At 51.4% G+C, this 23120-nt stretch overlaps 1 protein-coding gene across 2 annotated transcripts in view; it reads right to left on the bottom strand.

Moving 5' to 3' along the window:
• Window positions 1–19640, bottom strand: part of SLC6A17 (solute carrier family 6 member 17) — a 31668-nt gene extending 12028 nt beyond the window's left edge. For both annotated transcript variants that reach the window (XM_065880016.1, XM_065880017.1), the window contains exons 1-5: window positions 19367–19640; window positions 15784–15941; window positions 14008–14134; window positions 13068–13249; window positions 11266–11376 (exon numbers count right to left, since the gene is read on the bottom strand). In XM_065880016.1, the coding sequence (XP_065736088.1) occupies window positions 11266–11376; window positions 13068–13249; window positions 14008–14134; window positions 15784–15941; window positions 19367–19640 (852 nt within the window). The remainder of the gene's footprint in view (window positions 1–11265; window positions 11377–13067; window positions 13250–14007; window positions 14135–15783; window positions 15942–19366) is intronic.
• Window positions 19641–23120: the final 3480 nt, after the last annotated feature.

Genomic DNA, 23120 nt, shown 5'->3' with positions numbered 1-23120 from the left:
ATACTTCTGGCCTTTGCCCAGGCTGTTCCCTCTGCCTGGAATTCCCTTCCACCTACTCACTTTCTGGTGAACTCCTATTTATTTCTCAAAACCCAGCACAAATATCACCTGCTCTTTGAAGCTTTTCCTGACCGCCTCTGGCAGAGCTACTCGTGGTCCCTGGACTCTCACAGTTCTTGTCCATACCCGCATTTCAGGTTTATGTGTCTGTCTTCCTTTCCACACTTGGTAGTTGTTAGGGGTGGAGCGCATCTCCTGTTTATCTTTGTGTGAGCAGTGCCTGGCACGTAGGAGAGAAGGAAAGAGTAGGGGGCAAGAGAGAGACAGACAAAGGCTGACCTGTGTCCTCGAGGTGAGCTGATCAGGAAGGACCACATCAGGGGCTATGAAGTTGTATAAGCCTTTTTGTGCTAAGATGCAGTCTTCTTGGACAGGAAGATCCTTAGGACTTTAAACTTCTACTTTCTAAAACAAGTCTACTTTAATGCTGGCTTCCTTTCCATCTCCTTTCCTTCTCTTCTCTCTCTCTCTCTCATTTTGAAGTAATTATTTCCTTTTTGATCTATGTCAGTCATTACCAAAGTTTTTACAAAAAGGTCCGGGCCGTTTATGAGACTCAAACACATGTCATCATTAGGATTTTCACCACTTCCTAAGCATAAAACTAAGATGTGGATAAATTCCTAGGCCCAGGCACCATCAGGGCCCATTTCATAAATGGAGGTGGCCAATTTCATAAATGGAGGCAGCCACTTCAGGGAGGACACCATAATCCCAAACTGTGCCATCAGAGCTGACCCTATAGCATGCGGGATTTCTCAGAGGACAGGGTAGGATTGTCTTACATGCAATGATTTTGGACGGAAACAAAAACTGTTTCTTGTTTGTATGTTAAGATGGTATTTAATTGCTGTTATTTTTCCATTTTTAAGAATTGTAGAACATTGATTACAAAATGTACAAAAGTGGAGAGGACAGTGTTATGAACCCCCATGTACCCATCACCCAGCTTCAACAATTATCAACACATGGCTAACCTTGCTTCCTCTATATCCCCACCCTTCCCCCCACCCACCTCTAGATTATTTTGAAGTTGATGGATCCAAAGCTGACATTAATAAGCCCCCAGGAAAGCAGCTGAGAGGGCCAAAGCTTGGCCTTCGTGTGAATGGTCCCTGGGCATCCCCCCTTCCAGCCTGCAGTGTGGAGGGGCACTCTTGCCGGTGGAGAGGACCGGAAGCCCAGTGCACATCTGGGGGTAAAGAGAGTCAGGCACCTTCAGGACTGAATGCCTGTGTTCCCTGAATTTAAAGGGGCTCTTTGAGGATTTCACGGATGATAGTGCCTGATCTCAACAAGGTCCTGATCGTGAACCTTGGATGAACAGAGGATGAACCCAAGACCAGACCTCAGGAAACCCAGTGTCCTTTCTGGACATCAGGATGTGACCGCAAGAAGAGAGGTGGGAAACGGGCTTTCCCCACTGAAAACAAGGCTCAAACCTGCCTCAGGGTGCCCACCCTGAAACAGAGCAACGGCTTCCTGTCATTCCCTTGGCACACGGCTGAGTCACTCCCTCACGCGGGGAGCAAGGTGTTCCACGGCACTTGACTCAGCAGCACGAAGATGATTTTTGAATCGACAAGCAGCTGCTGAGCCCTTGGGTTCATCCTCTGTTGACATCCTCTGTTGACACCGGGCTGGTGCATGACAGGAGCGCACGTCGCCCTTGCTTCTCAGCACAGACGGGCCCGCAGACACCAGATGGCACTGGGGCACCTGGTTCCCACTGCCCAAGAGCAGTGTCACCTTCATGACAGAGAAGAAAAATAGCTAATGCTCACCATGCACTCCCTGCACCCCGAGACAGTCCTATATGCTCTCCTGACGGTGCGGTGAGGGAGCTGCCGTGGTTCACCCCATCTTGCAGCTGAGGAAACTGAGGCCCCAAGAGGACAAGGAACTTGTCCTCCCACGACTGAGTGATGAGCTGGGATCTGAGCCAGACTGTCCAGCTCCAGATCCCACCTCTGGGAACAAGGCTGGGCTGCCCTCACCACCCTGCTCAGAAGCCTTACGCTAGTTGCGGGGGTCATGGAGTTCCTCCACTAACCGGTATACCTGGGCCTTCGCAGGGACCCCATTTCTCCTCTCTGAGGGTGAACGCACACCCCTGACCCTGCGGCCTGTCCTCACCGGGCAGGACCACTCGCTCGTCTAGATCCCAGAGGCCGCAAAGAAGATGCCCGCAGCTCCCACGTGGCTCAGGTTGTGCCAGGCCCCGCCCCTGAAAAACTGGTGCGGCTTCCATCTTACTGATTATAGGTAACGCGGTTACGTGGTTCAAAGCTCAAAAGGCATTAAAGGGTCTCCTTTTTCTCACCCCTGTATTCCAGATACTCAGTTCCTCTTCCCTAGATGTAACCACAGTACCAGTCTCTTGCCTACACTTCCAGTGATATTTTATGCGTATACCAGCAATATAGATATATGCACGCACACACACACACCTATACCCATGCACACACACACAGGTCACACACATGCGTATCTACGTGTGTGTGTATTCCTCCCTGTTTCTCCCTACTGTCCACCAGAGATGTCGCTCCCAGCCTTAACACTCCCTCATCCTGCTGAGTTGGGAACCCACAGGGTTCCGGGGCTCCTGGTAAGCTGCCCCCCCCTGCCCCTGCCCACTCATAGCCTCGTCCCCACAGTTGGCTCAAGGAACCACCAGGCCAGGTCCTCGGTCCGAGGGCCCAGTTTAGCTCCGCTGCTGCAAGATGTCCACAACTCCAGGGTCCTCCTTCATCTGGCCTTCATCCCGGGAGGGCCAGGTGTGTCCCCTGCTCTGACCCAAGTCTCTGTGCCACCGCCCACAACTGCCTGCACCCTACCACTGGGCCCTGTGATCAGCACAATCCCCCATTACTACAGCGCATCCACTTCTCTTCACCTTCTTGCTGTGACTCAGCCGCTCTCCATCCTGGCTACACATTAGAATCACCTGGGGAGCTCTGACGCTCTACTGCCATCTGGACACCACACCCAGCGATCCTGATTAAGGAGTCCGATTGCTGGATTCCCAATAGTCGAGGGTGGGCCTGAGCACTGGTAGTTTTTCCTGGTCTTTACAGCTCCCAGGGGAGGCTGATGTGCAGGGAAGGGCTGAGCAAGGGGCCCTGAGGCCAAGGCGGACCCTGCAGCCTCCCAGGGGGAAGGCTGTTTTCTTGCACACTTAGGAGAACTGGGCCTGAGTGGACAAAGTGCTGTCCGCCCTCCCGGCCACTCCCCACATTCCACTACACACTGTCGCTCTTCCCAACACTACTGCTGCTGTCATCTAAGTGATTTCAATATCTCCATCCATGTCCCCTCCAACAATCTGCCTCTGGGTCCCTCTTCTTCCTCCCTTCTGAGACAGGAGCAAAGGGGGCAGGGCACAACCTTTAGAAGAATGACAGAGCTGTTGAGGATACAACAAAAACTGGTTAGAACGGATTAGGCCCAAGATGGCGGAAGATTCGACTTCCAGTGGACTCTGAGCCTGATACATTCATGTCATAGATTAGCTACATGACACACCCACAGGCGCCAGGACAGTTCCCAGGCCAAGCATAAAAGGCCAAAAGGTGGGTGATGGCCCAGTTCCTGGAAATCCCCACCCCTTTCCCAAAATAGTTGGAATAATCCTCCCACACCTTAGCCTATGAAATTACCCAGCCCATAAAAACTACCCACCTCACCCCTCGGGGCCTCCTGAGACCCATTGTGTACCTCAGTAAACCTGCTTTCACTTTACGATGGCTTGCTCTTGAATTCTTTCCTGCGTGAAGTCAAGGACCCTCCCTTGGCAGCCCATCCCAGGGACTCACCCAAGACCTGGGCCATGACCATCCTCTCAGGCCCCATTTTCCTACAACACTTCCAGTCCTCTTTGTCCTCCCCCACTCCTATGGTCATGCCATGGCCTTTGTCATGACTACTAGCTGTGCTCCAATTAAACCTCAGTTTTTAAGGGTCCCATACTCCAAAGCACCCCATCTTTCCAGCTCACCTCTAGTATCTAAACTCTAAAAACTCTTCAGCCCTGCTGGGACCTCCAATCCTTTGGCCTACCTCCATTTCACTGCCCCTCACCCTGTTTGTATCCTAACTGTCCTTCGTCACTGGCTTAGTCAACGTCCATCCTTCTTGTCACTCCTCGTTTACACTCATCTCCCCTGCCATCTCTCCATTGTCATCGCTTGATAAGCTCCTGACCCTGGGGATGACCAACCCCCCATCTACTCTGGGCCTGCCCCCAAGCAGCAAGTGTAGCCGGACACAGTGCACACCTTGGGCCCAGGACACATGCGACCTTGAACTAATTATTTAACTTCTCTGTGCTTCAGTTTCCCCATGTGGAAAACGGTGATAATAATAATACTTCTAGAATTGTCATGAGTTTAAATGAGTTAATATACGTAAGGTGCCTCACAGAGTAAGCACTGACCGCTGGAAAACATGTGATTGTTCTAAGTGTCTCACCGATTGTGAGAACAGCCTGCCTTCAGAGATGGTAAAATATGAAGAACTGTCCACCGTGGAACTGGAACCACGCTGGCTGCCTTCCCTGCTCCCCCGACCCCTGACCTCCAGCTCCTGTCCCCTCCACCCCCGTGTGCATGCATCCCCATCTCGTCACAATTACCTCACACTCACCCCTCCTTAGGCCTCCAACCCCTCCCCCACCATCCCTACTCTCAGCTGATGACCTTGCTGCCTACTTCACAGCGAAAAATGACCCAATGAGAAGAGAGCTCCCACAGTGAGACTATCCTCGCCATCGCTTCTCAGCTGCCAGCATGTGTGCCACAGGCTGGCCCATCCCTCCTGCTCCTACGGGGACCGTGTGTGCTCCAAGCTAAGACCAACTCCTCCACCTGGGCACTGGGTCCCATCTCTCCTGCTTATTCAAGGACTTTGCTTCCCTCCTCTCCTATAGCATCAATTTCCCTCTCTTTTTTGGATTTTTTTTAAAAGTGTACAGTTCAATGGCTTTTAGTATATCACAGAGTTACATAACGTTCCCACAATCAATTCTGGAACATCTTCATCACCCCAAAACGAAAGCCCATACCGTTAACAGTTACTCCCCATTTCTCCCCCAACCTCCCCACAAGCGACCACTAACCTGTTTTCTGTCTTTACAGAATCACCTATTCTGGACACTTTATATAAACAGAATCACACAATATGTGGTCTTTTGTGACTGGTTTCTTTCTCTCAGCACAATGTCTTCAAGGATGAATTCATCCATATTGTAGCGCGTACTTCATTCCTTTGTATGGCCAGCTAATATTCCATCGTACGAACATACTACCTTTTACTTTTCCATTCATCAGTGGATGGACATTTGAGTTGTGTCTAGTTTCGGCTCTTATGAACAATGCTGCTATGAACGCTTGCGCACACGTTTTTGAACATATGTTTTCAGTTATCTTGGATGTGCGCCTAGGAGTGGAGTTGCCGGGTCATACACTAACTCTGTGTAACCTTTTGAGGAGCTGCGAGACTGTTCCAAAGCGGCTGCACCATTTTACATTCCCACCAGCAATGTATGATGGATTATTTTTATCATGGTATAAAATTCTTAAATAACACCTTTGATCCCATGGTCCTCTCTGGTTACCACCCCATTTCCTGTTCCTCTGCTCCCCTTACAGCAAAACTCCTGAAAATCAGTGGTCTTCATTGCTCGCCTCCAGTTCCTCCCCTCCCATTTTCCTTTGAACCCACTGTTACTAGACTTTGTCCCCAGCGTGCCACCGAAACAGCTCTTGCTGAGGTGCCAGTGACCCCCCTGCTGGTAAGCACATTGGCCATTTCTCAGTCCTCATCACTGACCTCTCAGCAGCTTTGGACTTGGCTGACCATTCTCTCCTTCTTAGAGCACTTTCTCCACTTGGCCTTTGGGATGGACCTCTCTATCTCTCTCATTTCTCCTCTGCCCTCATTGGCGATCTCTCCCCCAACCTCTAAACACTGGGACCCCAGTGTTCAGTGTTTAGTCCTCTTCTCTATGTTCACTATGTGACTGTAAACAGTCCACGACTTTAAATTCTCAGACTCCCAAATTTATACTTCCATGCCACCTCCAGACTCATCTATCCAACCACCTACTCAGCTTCTCCACTTGGATATCTCTTAGACGTTTTAGACCCGCCATGTTCAAAACGGTACCCTCGGTGTTCCTCACCAAACCTGTTCCCCCCGACCACATCCCCTTGGTTGCTCAGGCAAAAGGCCTTGCATTCACCCTTGTCACGCTCTCTCTCACATCTCACATCCAATCCAGCAGCAAATCCTGTTGACTCTGCTTTCTGAATATAGCCTCAATCTGACCACTTCTCATCACTTCCTGGGCTCCAGCCAGTCACCTCCCACCTAGATGAATTCTAGCACCTGGATGGAGGCTTCTCCCTAGTCTACCCTTGCTCCCTCAGATTCCCAATGGCAACCAGAGTGGTCCTCAGAAGACGGAAGTCAGATCACGTCACTCCTCTGCTCACAACTGTCCAGTGGCCCCCATTTCACCCCAAGGAAACACCAGAGTCCTTACCTGGTCTACAGGACCCTCCTGGTCTGGTTTCCCATTGGCCCCGTGGCCGCAGGTCCTATCTTTCTCCCCTCCCACTCCAGCCACAACAGCCTCTTTGAGAATGACAGACACGTACGAACTTAAGGGCTCTTAATTTATTGTTCTGTTTAGAATGGGATGTGCTACTTCCAAATATCCACATGGCCTGCCCCCTCACCTCCATCGAGTCTTCACTCAAATATCACTTTCTCGGGGAGGCCTTCCTTGAGCACACTAGCTAAGCAACACTCTCCGCAGTGCCCCGAATCCTTCTTTCTCTGCTTTACTTTTCTCCTTAGCAACGCCATCCAACAACTCTTTTGTCTTACGTTATCTGTCTCCTTTTCCTAAAATATAAGCTCCAACAGGGCCAGGAAGTTTGTTCACTGCTGGATCCCAGAACCCACAACAGTGCCAGAACATAACAGGAATTCAACGAACCTTTATTGAATGAAGAAATAAATAAATGATGGTCATCCAGGTTGCTATCACTCTTTTGCTACTAAAACAAATGCTGCAATGACCAATATTATGTACAGATCATTCTGTTTGTGGGTGAGTACATCTGTAGGACAAATACCTAGAAGAGGAATTGCTGGGCCAAGGGATGTGAACGGTTGTAATTTTGATAAATATTCCCTGGAAGTTTTAGTGGTTACAAAATCTACCATAATCCATTTTATATTGAGCAAATCACATGGTTAGTTGTATGGTACCCCACAGTGACTCGGGTTTTTAACTGGATGGAAAGAATAACCCAGAAAGAAGTAGCCCAAGGAATTCAAGAAGTTCGTTAGACATTAACATGAGCTACCGTCCCCATCAGAAGTGCTAGTGGGGGCTTCCCTGGTGGCGCAGTGGTTGAGAGTCCGCCTGCCGATGCAGGGGACGCGGGTTCATGCCCCGGTCCGGGAGGATCCCACATGCTGCGGAGCGGCTGGGCCCGTGAGCCATGGCCGCTGAGCCTGCGCGTCCGGAGCCTGTGCTCCGCAACGGGAGAGGCCAAGACAGTGTGAGGCCTGCGTACCACAAAAAAAAAAAAAAAAAAAAAAAAGTGCTAGTGGGTCATCATGGTATCCTGGCCACACTGCATTCATCACACTTAATAACTGCTTGAAGGCATGGACTGAGAGCCCAGGTCCTGTAGCTTGGATTATTTCTGATGTTGGAAGACTTTATAGCAGGGGGCATCTTCCTGGTTATTCAGCATACCCACGGAGGGCCTATGCTTCTTTCAGGTGGATTCTGAGATGCCCTGGCCAAAAATCTGCTTGGACTGTCCCATGGCTGCCAAATGGCATGACCCCTGGTGATGTCATTTACATTGTGGTCAATATGAATGGAGCAGTACACAGGCTGGGCAGCTGTGTGCCGTGACCCTGGCACTCTACAGCACTATACTAGAGCCAGGACTTGAAATGGCTCCCGGGTTCCTCATATCTCACCAAGCCCATGCTGAAACAGTCCCAGCTCTGCAACAGTAGCCTGCCATGTATGGACAGTCAGACATTTGTGTCTGAGAGTAGGTCCACACTTTTCGCAGATGACTTGGAAGGATTTGTAAACAGGAACTTCACCCCAGCCATCACTACTGGGCCTCACCTGCCTAAAACAAATGGTGACACAGGCTGTGAAGGAGATCCCTGATGGAGGGATTTGGCCTCTGAAGCCCTCAAGCCTCCCCTTCCCTGCTCAATACTTCCCTCCAGGGTCAAGGGCAGGAGCTGCCCCATGGCACTGCTCCGTGGACAAGGTCTCAAGATGGGCCCCATAGGCTCTATCCATACCTGAAGGTCACAAGAGCTAGATGAACCAGGGACCACACCTGCTGGTTCTTGGTGACCTGGCTCCTCTAGGGCCTTCTGAATTTGATTTAAGTTTCACCTCATGAAGACTCGGGGCCCCTGCAAATGCTAAAGTGGAACCACACTGTTTCCTGAACATCCAGGAAAAGCTTTGGGAAAGGAGTGCCCCTGTTATTCAAAGTGTACATCAACCTTTTTGCATCCACCTGATTGGCAAAAATTGCAGTGTAATACATGTGGAGCAACTGGGACTCTCATATACAACTGGTGGGAGTGTTAATATCGATAGATGCAACCACTTTAGAGAGCAACTCGGCCAACACCTAGTAAAACTGAAGACACGTATAATACCCTTTAAGATGGCAATTCCACTCCAAAACATATAAGCCCGAGAGAAACGTGTGCACATGAAGACCTGTGTCATAATGTTTATTAGCAATGGTGAGAACTGGACACAACTTAAATGACCATCAACTAAAGAATGAATAAATAAATTTTAGTTTAGTGCCACAGTGGAATACAATACAGCCATGAAAATGGATGCACTAGACCTCCATGTATCAATATAGCTAAAATCTCAAAAAAGAGTGATTAGCAAAAATAAAAGCAAGTTGCAGAAGGTTGCATATGATACAAAAAAGATTAAAAGTACGCACATAATGCTATATCTTGTTTAAGTATACACATATATGTATTACAAAATTTTAAAAATGTATTAGCAGGTTAAACCCCAAATTCAAGATAGTGGTTATTTTAGGGAATGGAAGAGAATGGGATGAGGGCTGGCTACACGGGCACTTTTATGACACCTGTAATATCTTATTTCTTAAGAATGTTTATTATATTAATATATGTGTGTTTATATGTCTGAGGTGTTTCACTTAAAAAAATGTTTTAAAGAGTGTCTGAATCAGAAGGGGAGCAGTATTGTGTGTGCTGGGACTGGCAACTGATCTTATGAATCGGTTCCACTGGCTTCTGAGTTAAGTACCAGGCTCTCTTAGCACCCCCCAGGGGACCGTTTGGAGACCTGTGTGAATCTCCATGTTTATTAACATCTCCAGAGTATATAATTTTCTCATAAAGCTCAATAAAGTATAACGGAAAGACTCAAGTGAACACATTAGACTGATCACGGTTCTAGAAATACAGTTGAATTCATTCATAAAAACCATCGGCTTTCGTCTCACGGCTGTTTTCCCCCAAAGAAACCAGGTTTGCATTTTTCTCTTCTTTGTCAGACATCACATGTTCACAACAACCCTACCCCAGCCAAGTGGCTCGGTAGTCACACTCATGCCTCGGGAGATTCACTAAGTGCTCCATAGAGCGGACCTCCGTGCTTGTTCACGTAGAAACCTCGGATGTTACATCCAAGAACGCTGAGGGCCCATTATGCTCTGTCCAGTGGATATGGAGGGGTCTGTGCCCTGCCCGTTGCTACCCACCTCCCCCAGCCCCAAACATCAGGGGCTGTTTGCAGCTGCAGAGCAGGGCATTTGGGAGGGAAGGGGGATTTCAAACCCCACTAGATCTGGATTCTTCTCCCTGTGCCATTTGTATGAACTTTCTGTGTAAGCATTAATGCGTGTGTGTATGTGTGTATGGGTGTGTGTGTGTGCGCACACGTGAGTGAGATGGCACTACTGAGGGACAGTGTTGAGGGCCTTAAGCTGGCCCGGCAGGGTTCTGACCCTGTGCCTGTGGACTGGAGCCTCACCAGGCCCCCGATGCTGCTTACTGATCTGCTGGCATTTGGAGGTGGACTTCCCAGCCTGCCTGCTGGGGCGACTAATGTACTTTGCTTAGGGTTACATTGAAGGGCATGCCGTTTCTGCATCTGAAATTCTCTTATTCCTCAGTGGACTGGCTCATGCCAGCTGTGCCCAGTGGTCTGGAGGGCAACAGAGAGGCAGGGCCACCTGGTGGGCAGAGACCATGCTTAGGAAACTGGCTGTTTCCATTTTCCTAAGGAGTATAGGTGTCCACCTTCAGGACACCGTGCACCATGGTCCTGCTCATCCCTCACTGGGCTACTGGGAGGATCTAATGAGACATGTGAATAGGTGTTTTTGTGTGTGTGTGTGTGTGGTACGCGGGCCTCTCACTGCCGTGGCCCCTCCCATTGCGGAGCACAGGCTCCAGACGCGCAGGCCCAGCAGCCATGGCTCACGGGCCCAGCCACTCCGCGGCATGTGGGATCTTCCTGGACCGGGGCACGAACCCGTGTCCCCTGCATTGGCAGGCGGACCCTCAACCACTGTGCCAGCAGGGAAGCCCGTGGATAGCTTTGGTAAGGGTAAAAATCTCAATCCACGTGGTCTTTTATCTTTAATAAGATAGTAACCTCATTCCCCTGATTGGGGTACAAGTTGGGATTCCCAGGGAGCTTTCTTCTCTTAGGCATCTCCTTGGTTCCTGCTGTCACAGATCCACTCAATGAAATCGTGCCCTGCCCCCCACACCCGAGCCAAAACTGACTTCACACCACGGCCCCAAGCACGCCCAGTGCTTTTCCACACTGTTGCTCATACAGTTCCTTTGACTGCAATGTCCTACTGCCGCCCACTGAAATCCTATCTGCTCCCTGAGGCTCGTTTCAGATATCATCTCCTCCCTGAAGCTTCTTCTGATTTCACCCATACTGATGTGGTGTCCCTGCCCTGTCCCTCTCCCTGGAACCACACGGGCAGGGCCCACGCCCGCTTCCCTGGTGCCTCCCTCCAGCGCCCACCACAGGGCCCGCCACACAGCACGTCCTCAGGCAGTGTTAAACTGCGTGAAGCAGACGAGGCCCAGAAGAGCTGTCCGTGTTCCTGGGGAGCCCGAGACCCTTACCTTGGGAGTGAACATGTGCAGGATGCCGTCGACGGCCCCCCGCAGCAGCAGCCCCCGGACCAGGAAGCAGGCCAGCACCACGTAGGGAAAGAGGGAGCTGAAATACATCACCTGCAGAGAGGACAGGGACCCACTGTGGGCCAGAGCCCCTCCTGCAGCTGGCATCCGCCTCCCTGCTCGCAGCTGGGGTACACGCGCCTCCTCTGATGGCAGCAGAAAGCAGAGCCCCGGGACCCCTGGGCACGGGGCCAAACTTACTGCACGTCTGGCATCGAGCCAAGGCAGAAGCAGCCACACAGACAAGCTGGAGTCAGCATGGCTGTGCCTGAGGCTTGTTTTCTCCTTTCAAGGGCTGGTGGGGCTGGGCTCGCAGCCTCGGCGTCCCCAAGGGCCCCCAAGGGGGCGAGGAGCCCTTTTCTCTCCCCCCTTCATTTTCTCATACCTCATGCCTGCTTTTCTGTCCCTGACTCCAGTGGACCCCCTAAGGATCTCCCCTGTCCTTAGAGCTCCTTTGACAGAAGGCATCCAGGAGGTTATAGGCACGGCTCCCAAGCAAAAGCATCAGAAGAAGGTCCTGCCTCTTGTGATTATAAATTAAATGCTACTTTCTAGCACATGCATTTCTTGAACATTTCTATATCTCCGTGGGCCTGGCACAGAGCCTCCCACAAAGGAGATGCTTACAAAAAGTTTGCTGCAGTGAAACGAACCAAGAAGGCTGCTCAGGGAGGATGGTGTAAAGGTTAAAAGCACGCAAGTCCAGAGCTAGACCACCTGAGTTCTGATCCTGACTACCATTTTCCAGCCACATGACCTCGAGCTATTTATTTAACTTCGGGGTGCCTCCATTTCCTCATATATAAAGTGGGTAAAATAACTCCTAAGATTGTTGTGGCCCAAATGCGCTCACACATGTGGCAGTGCCTGATCGGTGCCACGAAGTGCCAGCTACTATTTTGGCCTTTGGAGACAGAAGAAGTGGTGGCTGAGACCACGCCACCTCTCCAGGGCTTAGCTTCCCTGCTCATCAAATCCACCAAAGAGCCGGGAGCCTCAGACAGACAGACAGCCAAGATTCTAGTTCCAGCCCTGGGGCTGACTGGCTGCCTGATCTCAGGTGAGATATTTCCCCCCGCCTCTGGAACCTCAGTTTCTTCATCTGTAAAATGGGTGGATTGGGCTATAGGATCTCTAATATCTTTTCCAGCCCTGGCAGTCCACGAATACTGGTACACATGACAAAGAAGAAAGTACCCTTATTTGAAGGGAATCTGACCTACTGGGAGACGGTGTGTGTGGGGCTTGGCTGGTCTGCACCCTCAGAGGCCCCCAAAGCCCCCTTCACTCACAGCACCCACCCGTTCACAGAGCTCATTAGTTGTAGATACGTTGAGCTGTTGGTTTTCACCAAAAATTGCTGAGCAGGCTCTTCTAGGGCTCTTGCTAGGGAACCTGAGGGGCTACGGTCTAGCCGAATGTCCTAGCTCAGTACTCCTGGTTTTCCTTCTCTTTAAAGTCTGTGGGAGCAACCCGGAGTTATGTGAGCACGGAGGCAGCTGGGGTCAAGGCAGTGATTTTCCACAAGCCCATCCCTGGCGGGCTGTCCACAGGGAACAGTACTGTGGCTATGATGCTCCCATCACCTCCTCAGAGGCCTGTGTCCTCATCCTGAGCCATCCAGAGGCCAAGCCCACCCAAAGAACCCTGCAGGGGCGACCCAGAGTTCTCCACCCCTGCCTTCCACACTTTTCTGCGGCACCCCCTCCCCCGTGTAAGTGTGGGTACCCCCCGCAACCGCTCACCTTCCCCGAGGACTGGATGCCCTTGACGACGGCCATGCCCACGATGCTCCAGGCCACGAGGAGGCACAGGGTCATCTTCCAGTTGAGGCCCCTACTCTCTGAGATGGAGTTGGAGATGTCCAATGCCTCTCGGTACCAGAAGTAGGTAGTGGCCGAGCTCTTCTCACACTCTGGCTCCACCACTGAAACGGCAGCAAAGGCCACAGGGCCTCGGTGGAGGGGCCTGTGGGACCACCTCCTCCACTTGACCCTCACCCAGGGCAGCTGAGCATGGGCAGCAGGGAAGAATGATATCGTTCTGGGTTAGCCAGGATCTGGCAGACCCTGAGGACTCCTGGGCTCTCAAGGGGCCTGGGAGGCTTCAGGATATACTGATCTGACCGAATTCCCACTCATGGCATCCCCCTGCCCACATCCATCCATGGAGGGCAGGAAGGATTAGGCAGAACTGGCCTCAAGTTCCTTGGGAACAGTTCTGAGCAAGGAGCTGGAGACCTGCATTCTCATCCTTGATCCCTGGTTAAATCAGTGGTGTGACCATGGGAAAGTTGTTTCTGGGCCTCAGTTTACCCATCTGTGGGTGGGATAAGTCAGCCAGCCCTTTAGGGGACTGGCATGCAAATTAAGGTTGTTTCCAGATAGGATGGTATTAGAGTAACATAGGGTAGTTAATAATAACTAAACGAAAGTCACAATCTCTGGAGTTATACCTATGCTCACTATTTCATTCAATCCCTGTAAGAACTCTGTGGGATAGGCCGGCAAGAGATCATCAGAAGGGGATATGAGGATCAGAGAGGGTAGGTGGCTTATCCAAGGTGGCACAGCAAGTCAATGAAATCCCAAATCTGTGCCTTAGCCTCTTAGGCTCCTTCGACTCCTTCCTGGGACAGAGCTGGCTGGAATCCCCAGGTGGGTTCCTCAGAAGAACCATACTTGCCTGCCGCGGTCCCATTCCTGGCGACAGGGCACTCACTCCAGGGCAGCGGGTACTGGAAAGACTTGAAGAAATAGAAGATGCTCCACCCGATGATCACATTATAGTACAGCCCAACGAAGAGGCAGACCTGCAGATGGGGGTCCATGGGGGTCACAGAGGCTACAGGCAACTCCACCCCCACCCCCTCCCCACGCACAGCCTTGGAGGAGGAGGAGAAGGGATGGGATGTTGGGACAGTGGCAGCTGAGGGCCTGTTCCTAATCCTCCACTCATCTGCTATTTGGGGAATCCACAGAGGAATGTTTCAGATATTAAAGTTCTCTCCTTTAAGCAGTAAACTCTTAAAATGTTAATCCTCTCCAGTTTGAAATTCTTCTAAGATGCTTGAAGCGCTTCCCCATCATTTCCTGATGACTCAGGATTACAATTCCAGAGCTGCCCTCCACAGCTATGGAGGCATGTACAGCTACTACCGCTACAGTAAATGGCCCCAGACTGCTGTGCTTTTTGAGGTTTTGTAAATGCTTCTTATTGGCTTCCCATGTCTTTCCTTCTCTCGGGATGCTACTTTCTCTTTGGTACTGTCAGCAGTCTGCCTCTAGAAAGACATCACTTCTCGTCCTTGGAAACACGATAACCAACCTTGGCAGAACTGTATTTAAAACAGGAGCACATGGATTCTGGCTGAGGGTTCAAGGGCTTTCTTTGAAAGCAATGTTTTTACATGCAGAGATCTTTGGATGTCAAGAGATCCCTTCTATCTCCAGGGGCCCGACTATATGATGCATCAATGACACTGCTGGGCAGTGTGAGAGCTGAGAGCCCCTTGCTTTATTAATTTCACCTAAGCCCGGGTATGCACAAGCAGACACTCCTACAGCACACCTTATGTGGAATACAGAAGGAGAGACACCCACTATCTTTACTTGGATGTTTTTAGTCCAAGGGGCAGACCACTCACACTCAAGCGTAGACACCCCGGCCAGCCCCAGCAGAGGTTGCTGTATTCAGCCATGTCAACCTGTGTAGAGGTGATCTCTCCCAGGCGCTGAGTGAGGCAGGTTTGGACTGGCCCTGCTACCGGGGCTGACAGATCCTCAGTCCCTTCCAGAAGCGGATTCCAGTTTTTATCCCAGGTGTGAGCATGGGCACCTGCGGGCTTTGCCCTTAAGGGAGGCTCAGTTTCCTCACCTAGAGAGCTAAGCAGGGCCTCGTCTGCTGTCCCGTGGATCAGCCTGGAGCTCTCATGGAGTTCCCCATCCAGGCCAGTGGGGTCTCCCCGTCTCCCACTGTTCCAAAGCCTCACCCCTCGTGGGTCAGCCCCAGGCTCCTGAGTCCTTCTCCGGTCTGCTCATGCCACAGCAAACTGGCAAGGAGACGCCATACCCCAGGGCTGCCTTTTCTCGTGCCACCCACTTACCCAAATAAAATACTCTTTAACCCAGGAAAAAGGACGGGCCTCCCTCACAGAGAGCTGATGGGCTGGTAGGCGGAAAGGGGAATCTGAGATGGTCCACATGTCCCCAGAGAACTCTGGCGGAGATGTCCCAGGCCTTCCCTCCTTCAGAACAATCCCAAATATTAGACCATCAGAGAGTGGTGCCAACTTTCGGTTTAGGAAATATGTGGCCCTGAGACACCAGCTGGATGCAATTCTCATGATGAGAGTCTCCCTCCCTGCCCTCACCCCCGCCCAGGACTCTGGTCTGTAAACCCTGTGCCCAGGAGCAGCCCCTCTGCCTCCTGGCTAGTGCCCGCCACCAGCCCCCGACTCACTATGCAGCTGGAGAAGCCGATGCCGCCCAGGCGGGGGCACACATAGTGCCACACGCCGATGCTGCCGCGGCGGATCCTCTGGCCCACAGCCAGCTCCAGGAAGAAGAGCGGGATCCCAATGATGATCAGCAGCACCAGGTAGGGCACCAGGTAGGCACCTGGGGAGGAGGGAGGGATGTCGGAGGGTGTCTGGAGCACAGCAGCAGGGTAAGGGAGGGCAGCCAGGTCCCATAGCCAGGTCCCATAGCATTGGCCACATCTCCAATCATCCTCAAACCGTCACCAGTCCCTGTGCTCCTCCAGGAACGGTCTGGCTCACACGTGCGACCTACCACACGCTGGCCGCCCAGACCTCCTTCTAGCCCTTGGCTCCCCTGACCCGAAACACTAAAGGAGGATCCAGATGTATGGCAATGCCTCCCACTCACGAGGCTAGACTCAGAGACAGACACAGCCACCTCCTGACGTATTCTGTGGACACCTGTCGCCCCAACATGTGCCCAAACTGCCAATGAGTCCAGGGGGTCTGGCATCTCCGGGGCGCACGAGCCGGCACTTGGCAACAGTCAGCTGTTAGCTACTCTGTACCAGGTGCGTGCAGTGGGGATATCAGGGCAACAGAAGGCACAGACGCTAGCCCAAGAGAGCTGCGGGACCTTCAGGTTCACACGAGCCATGTCAGTGCATGCACACACGGCCAACTGAGCACGTGTGTCCTGAGGGAGGGGTGTGAGTCCCATGGAGCTAATCAGGAGAGGCTTCCAGGTGAGCCACCTCCCACACCTCATATAACAGCATCTAATACATTAAACACACAGGTGCACAGGGTCACGTGCACACATAAATTCCACTTGTCACTAACAACCTGCTGTATCACGATCCTAAAAGGAGGAGGGCCTGAAGGACCCCTGGCTCTGTCTTTTAACCTAGTTCTGTCTCTTGGTCTCTGGCTCAGGGATGCAGAAGAGGAGAGAAGTGATCTGCAGGAAAGGACAGGGACACATCTCCCTGCACATCTTGCCCGACCTGAGGACTTGCGGGTGAAATACAAAACCCGGGAGGCTGTGTGACATGTCTATACATGTCTCGCTTCTTGCAAACCCCAAGGTTATTCCTGGGCCTTGAAAGACCATCTCGATCTCAACCTGTTGAGATGCACACTGAGTAGGGGTTAAGATCCAGACCATGGAGCCAGACCTCCTGGGCCTGAATCTTGGCTCTGCCACTTACTAGCTGTGTGACTTTGGGCAAATTGCTTGATCTCTCTGTGCCACTGTTCTGCCATCTATGTAAAGAGGATGAAAATATTAAGTAGAACCATATGAAATTGCTGATATTTGATCATTTTTGACTTATGAAAATGGCCATTTCATATGCTTCAACTGTATACCTACTGCACAGGGCTGCTGTGAGGATTAAATGAGTGACTTACCCATAGTAAGCACCTGATGACCATTTGCCTCCTTCTCATAAAAATAAAGAGAAAAAAGAAGGAAACTGAGAGGATACAGAATAAACTGTCAACATCTGGCAGAGCTAGGCAGAGTTCCAGAGTTTCCATCCAAAATTAAGTAATTTTGACTGGATCACCCAGGGTTCAAAGCCAGAGTTTTGACTCTCAGACCAATCATCTCCTTCCTGTGATAATTTGCCTCCTTCCAAAATACATTTAAGACGACTTACTATAAAAACGGTAAAATACTGGAGAGTTAAAGGTAGAGATAAAGAGGGATTCCAGGAGTCAGAAAGGATGGGAAAATGAAGGTAGGAACATGGGATGGGGAGCTCAGAGTCCTGAGACCCGACAACGCTTTTCTTCCAGGGGTTGTTCGTGATGTCTGGTGCCGTGGCAACTGTCTGGTGACACTGGAAACTAACAGACTTTGGCAAGAACGCTGCCCGGGGGAGCGGCGGCACGGGCAGAATGTGTAGTGGGGAGAAGGACTCTGTGATTCAGCATCAGTGCTCAGGCAGACTGATTATCTCGGCCACAAAGGACAAGGTTGCAGGTTGCCAGCCGGAGTCCCCAAATGTAACGTGTCCTCCAAAGTGGTTTCGGGTACTCTGAGCTCTTAACATCTCACGGCACTTAAGGGAACCACACACTTCCATTTGTATCTTTGCTTTGGGCTGGTCTTATATCAACTCAGCGACCTGGGCCTGGCCATGCCATACAGACTGAAAGCTCTGATTGGCAATTATTTATTGGGGGAGAAAAAAAAGATCCTTCAAAGCAAAGAGAGCATAGGGGGAATAGACTGTGCCCTGGTGGCAAGATGGAAGTTTCTGGCCTAAGTCAGGCGGGCATTCTCACTCCCTGCCCTTGACTAGAAACTGCAAAGGAGGGGAAGCCTCCAGCCAGACTCTGCTTTCTGGACCAGGGAGGGTGTCCCAGAGAGGAAGGAGGGTCCCTGAATAGGGCTCCATCACTGGGAGGAGAGTCCCACGGGGCAGCGAGGGAGGCAGCAGGGTTAAAATGCCTGCAAAGCGGCAGCCACACCTTCAGGCTGGAGTGTGGCAGTCCCAGGGCACAGGGACTCAGGGGCATGAAAGCTCTCTTCTGACTCAAATCACTTTCCCAGGACCAGAGGTCTGAGCTTGGAAGCGTCATTGTTTTCAGTCCATTGGGTTTTGCCTTGCTTATTTTTGGTTAGTTTCCCCCCCGTTTCAAAGCAAGTTGCCTTTGGAACTTTCTAGCCTGCATTCAGGTGCTGGGGGATAAGGCCTGTGGGCTTCTACCCTCCCTGGGAGCTAGAAGTATTGAGTAGAAGGGGTTTGATGCCACGGGCAGGATCCTCTGGGGGGACTGAAACTCAGGGGGCAGCGTGAAGACCCCTCCTACCTGGGAGGCTGTGGGTATAGTGATTAAGTGCTCAGGCTCTGGGGCCAAGCTGTCCAGGTTTCAATCCTGACTTTATCACTAGCTGTGTGACTTGAGCAAGTGATCTAACCTCTCTGTGCCTGTTTTGCAGTTTCTAAAGTGAGGATGAGAATAGCTCTTCCTCACATAGGCTTTTTGGGAGGATATGATGGTTGAACCATATGAAATTGGTGCTTTGGCTGTTCCAAGACACTCACATATCAGCAGTCTCATGTATTTCAGCCTAATATCCAGGAAGTGCTCACAACAGTGCCCAGGAGTAATACGCATTTAGTAACAATGGCCAAGAGTTACTGTGTCGGATACAGCGGTAAGCATTCTACATGTAAAGCTCATTTAATTCTCGCAACTATCCTGGAAGGCAGGAACTACTATTATTCCCATTTTACAAACACAGAACAGCAAGGCACAGAGAAATTAAGCAACTTGCACAGGGTCCCTGGGATTTGAACCCAAGCTGACTTGAACAACTTGCACTGGGATTTGAACCCAGGCTGTCTAGGGCCAAGCCCACATTCTTATCATCATGCCTGCAGCCTCTTGAGAGCTGTTAGCCATTAGCTCTTCCTGGGGAGTCTCACTCGAGTTCTGAGCTCCAACCTACGAGGGCTCTGGTTCTGCCTCACAAAGGGGTGTTTCTTTTCACCCCTCAGCCCGGCCCATTTGCAGGGCACCCCCAGGGCAAGCAGGGCTGCCTCTTACCTCCTCCATTTTTCTGGCACAGGTAGGGGAACCTCCAGATGTTGCCAAGGCCCACAGAGAAGCCGATCTGGGCCAAGATGTACTGCAGCTTGCTGTTCCAGGCCGGCCGGTCCTCCACATCCGCCACCTTCTGCTTGCCGGCTGCTTCTCCGGCCACATTCAGGATGCTCTGTTTATAGTCCACAGGCTCCTCAAGGGCCAGCAGGTCGGCCACCGACTCCGTGACATGCTCACTACTGTGCTCGCGCTGGGTCACCTTGCTGTTCTTCGGCATTGGGCCACCTGGGCGACGCAGCCCTGCTCCCCAGCACGCAGAGAAGGTGGGACTCGGCCGCTGTCAGCTCCTTCTCATCCAGGGACCTCTGAAACCAGATGAGCAGGAGAGGATTAGCTGACCACGCCAGAGAGGTGGGGAGCCCAAGTGGACATGACCCAATCAATTCATCAACTCCCCGTCATTCACTCAGAGGCTGCTCAGTGGCCTCGAACATCGAGCTCGCTTTCCTCCCCATTGAGGTGCCCGCTGAGGAGCTCGAGGTCTGCACACTCAGTTTCCCCACTGGCCTTCTTACCTGAGCATCATCAGAAAGGCAAGCCTAATGGGACGAAAGAAGCAACGCCATACACCAAACCCAAATAAAGGGTCGTCCACGACAACACTGACCCCTTTCATAACCACAGACCCTAGAATGTTCAAGAACATCTGAAGGGCTCCCCGGCCTTCCCCGCCCAGGGCAGCACAGGGTATAGCCAAGTCCTAGCCCTCTTGTGTTCTATGTAGTCAAACCACCTGGTGGGACCCAGGAAGCCAGCGCCTGCATTCAAAATGCAGTTTGGGGGCCAGTGGCATCATGGGAACTTGTCAGAAACACAGACTCTCAGGCCCACCCCAGACCTACTGAATCATTCTCTGTATTTCTACAAAACCTTTGGTGATTCAGAGGGACATTAATGCTTGGGGAAAAAAAGCCTAGAGCTCTTACCATGGAGCCCCTGGACACCAGCATCCCAGGCAGGAGCACCAGCCAGGCTCAGCTAAGGATTCTGGCAGCAGGGCCCTAGAGATGTTTGCTCAGTGCCAACAAATCCTGGGTCATCACTCAGCAGTGACATTATCTGAAGGCCACCACAGCCAAGAGCCAGTTCTCCATCCTTCAGTGACAGTTTTACAGCAGATAATGTCTGCACAACGTGGGCGGGGGAGGCAAAACCCTCCCTACTCCTGCAATTCCCCATCGTGTATCATGCTTTCCCTTAAACAAAGAAAGCACCAAGGAAATGAGTCCTTTGAAGGATCCCAACATTCTGCTTGTTTCGAAGCACCTCCTCATTAAGGGGAGGTTGGAGGATTTAAAATTAGACCACATACACCCCGGCCGGCAGTTGCCCTGCATCTTTCTAGGGATGTAAATTATCTGGCTCTGCCATTACTAAGGGAAGGAGCTGCCTCTGTTCTCCTCGCACGTGCCACCTGAATTCTTGGGCAAGGTCCCTCTGTAGCGGAACGTGCAGGGATGCCCGTCCTGCTGGGCTTGACCCAAACCTCCTGGCTGACTCCAGCCACAAGGACCTTCAAGGAGACCTGGCTGGCCAGATCCCGTTACACACGTAATGAAGCTAGGAGGTCCGGCAAATGGGGACAACTGTCCACCCTGGTCTGTGGGGTTAGCCAGCCCTCCCCAGGCCAGGCCTCGGACCACACAAGCAGGTGACACTTCCCTGCTCTCCTCGTCTAAGGGGGACAGTGATTCTTTAGGGACTGTCCCCTTCCACCTCAGGGTCTTGGGCTTTGGAGTGACTGGGACAGAGCCAGCCTGCCTGAAAGACCTCAGAACTCCCTACAAGAAATGTAGCTCTGTGTTGGGCTCCACTTTACAGTGGGCCAGCTGAACACTCCATCACGTCCTGGAGGGTGCTCCAAGGTGGGACTCTGTGTCTGCGGCCCCTCCAGCCCTCAGCCTCCCCCCGGGCTGCTACGGTGCCTGTGCTACAGAAGCCGATGGTGCCCGCAGGAGTTGTGCAAGGCGGAGGCCTGTGCTCTTGCCTGGGCCGCCAGGACAAGCCCCTCCCCCTCCACAGTCAGTAGGTCCCCGTCCCCAGGCTCTCAAATGGAGGACAAAACCTAAGGCACATGCAGTGGTTGCTTGTCCAGCTACCCCATCTCTCCTCAGCTTACGTCAAGAGTTTTATTAAAAACTAGAGATGGGGAGCAGGGTGAGGGTGGGTCCCTCCTGCAACCACAATCACCAGGTACCTTAGCCCAGAGCCTCTCTACAGGTACCAGCCTGAAGCAGGATCTGATCGGAAAATCTGCTGTGCGTTAGATATGACGTACTGTTCATCTTGCCACGACTGGAGAAAACCGAGGGGGATTCCTGCAAGTCTGCAGAATTTACCTTGAGGCTGACCGATCAGAGAACATAAATTCTCTAATTTCCCCATAAATAGATTAGTGAGTGGCAGCTCTGGTCACCAGCATGAGAAGCGGGGGGGAGGGGAGGAAGGCACCATTTTAAACTAAGTGGGCTCAAGGACAAAATGAACACCTTTTGGTAAATCCAGAGAAGGATACCCGCAGCAGCATCACGGAAACCACAGGCATCAGCTCAATATAAGCTTCTTCCTCCTTCCCAAGACATCTCTGATGTGCACGAACATCCTGCACTGCAGGATGGGGGCCCGGGGTCCTCCCAGGCCATTGGGTTTGCAGGAAGCAAAGTGCTGCTGCAAACTTGCAAGCTGAGACACTGGGCTGGCTTTCAATCATGACTAGAACCGTCTGTGCCCAGTGAATATGCTCATGTGACAGCAGAGTCCAACATTTGGAATATTCAAGTTTGAGGGATCCTAGCAACATTCTCATTTTATATATGAGGAAACTGAGGCCCAGAGAGAGGAAGTGAATTGCCCAAAGCCACTGGGTCAGACTCAGCAGCAAGGGGGGTGGGACACTGGAAGAAGACAGTCGTCTCTCATGGTAAAGGGCAGGGGCTTTGAAGTCAGAGAGGCCCGGGTTTGAGAGCCCATTTCATTCACTCATTCATTCATTCACTCACTCATTCATTGACTTGACATACATTAACTGAGTGCCTTCTCTGTAGCAGGCTCTGTTCCAGGTGTGAGGGATACGGCAGCAAACAAAATAAGCCAAGGGCTTCCTCTTGCGGAGGTTATATTTCTAGTGGAAAGGCCAGATACTAGAGAAAGAAATATACAGATAAAATAGCCAGTGGTGATTTTTGCTATAAAGACAATAACATGGGGTAGAGAGTGGGGTGGCTCGTGAGCTGGAGGGCTGCTATATTATGGTCTGGAAAGGCATCTCTGAGGAGGGGACATCGGAGCAGAGGCATATACATCAGGAGATGTATGTTAAGTGTGTGAGTGAATGAATGAAGTGTCTGTCTGACTTCAAAGCCCCTGCCCTCCACCCTGGACGCCTCCACCCCAGCAACTGCAAAGACAGTCTCTTCAATAAGTGGTGGTAGGAAAACTGGACAGTTACATGTAAAAGTATGAAATTAGAATACTCCCTAACACCACACACAAAAATAAACTCAAAATGGATTCAAGACCTAAATGTAAAGCCAGAAACTATCAAACTCTTAGAGGAAAATATAGGCAGAACACTCTATGACATAAACCACAGAAAGATCCTTTTTGACCCACCTCCTAGAGAAGTGGAAATAAAAACAAGAATAAACAAATGGGACCTAATGAAACTTCAAAGCTTTTGCACAGCAAAGGATACCAT

Source organism: Phocoena phocoena, chromosome 1 (genome assembly GCF_963924675.1).
Source record: "Phocoena phocoena chromosome 1, mPhoPho1.1, whole genome shotgun sequence".
NCBI lineage: Eukaryota > Metazoa > Chordata > Mammalia > Artiodactyla > Phocoenidae > Phocoena > Phocoena phocoena.
The sequence above is the reverse complement of the archived record's forward strand: the minus strand, read 5'-3'. Positions and strand labels throughout refer to the sequence as shown.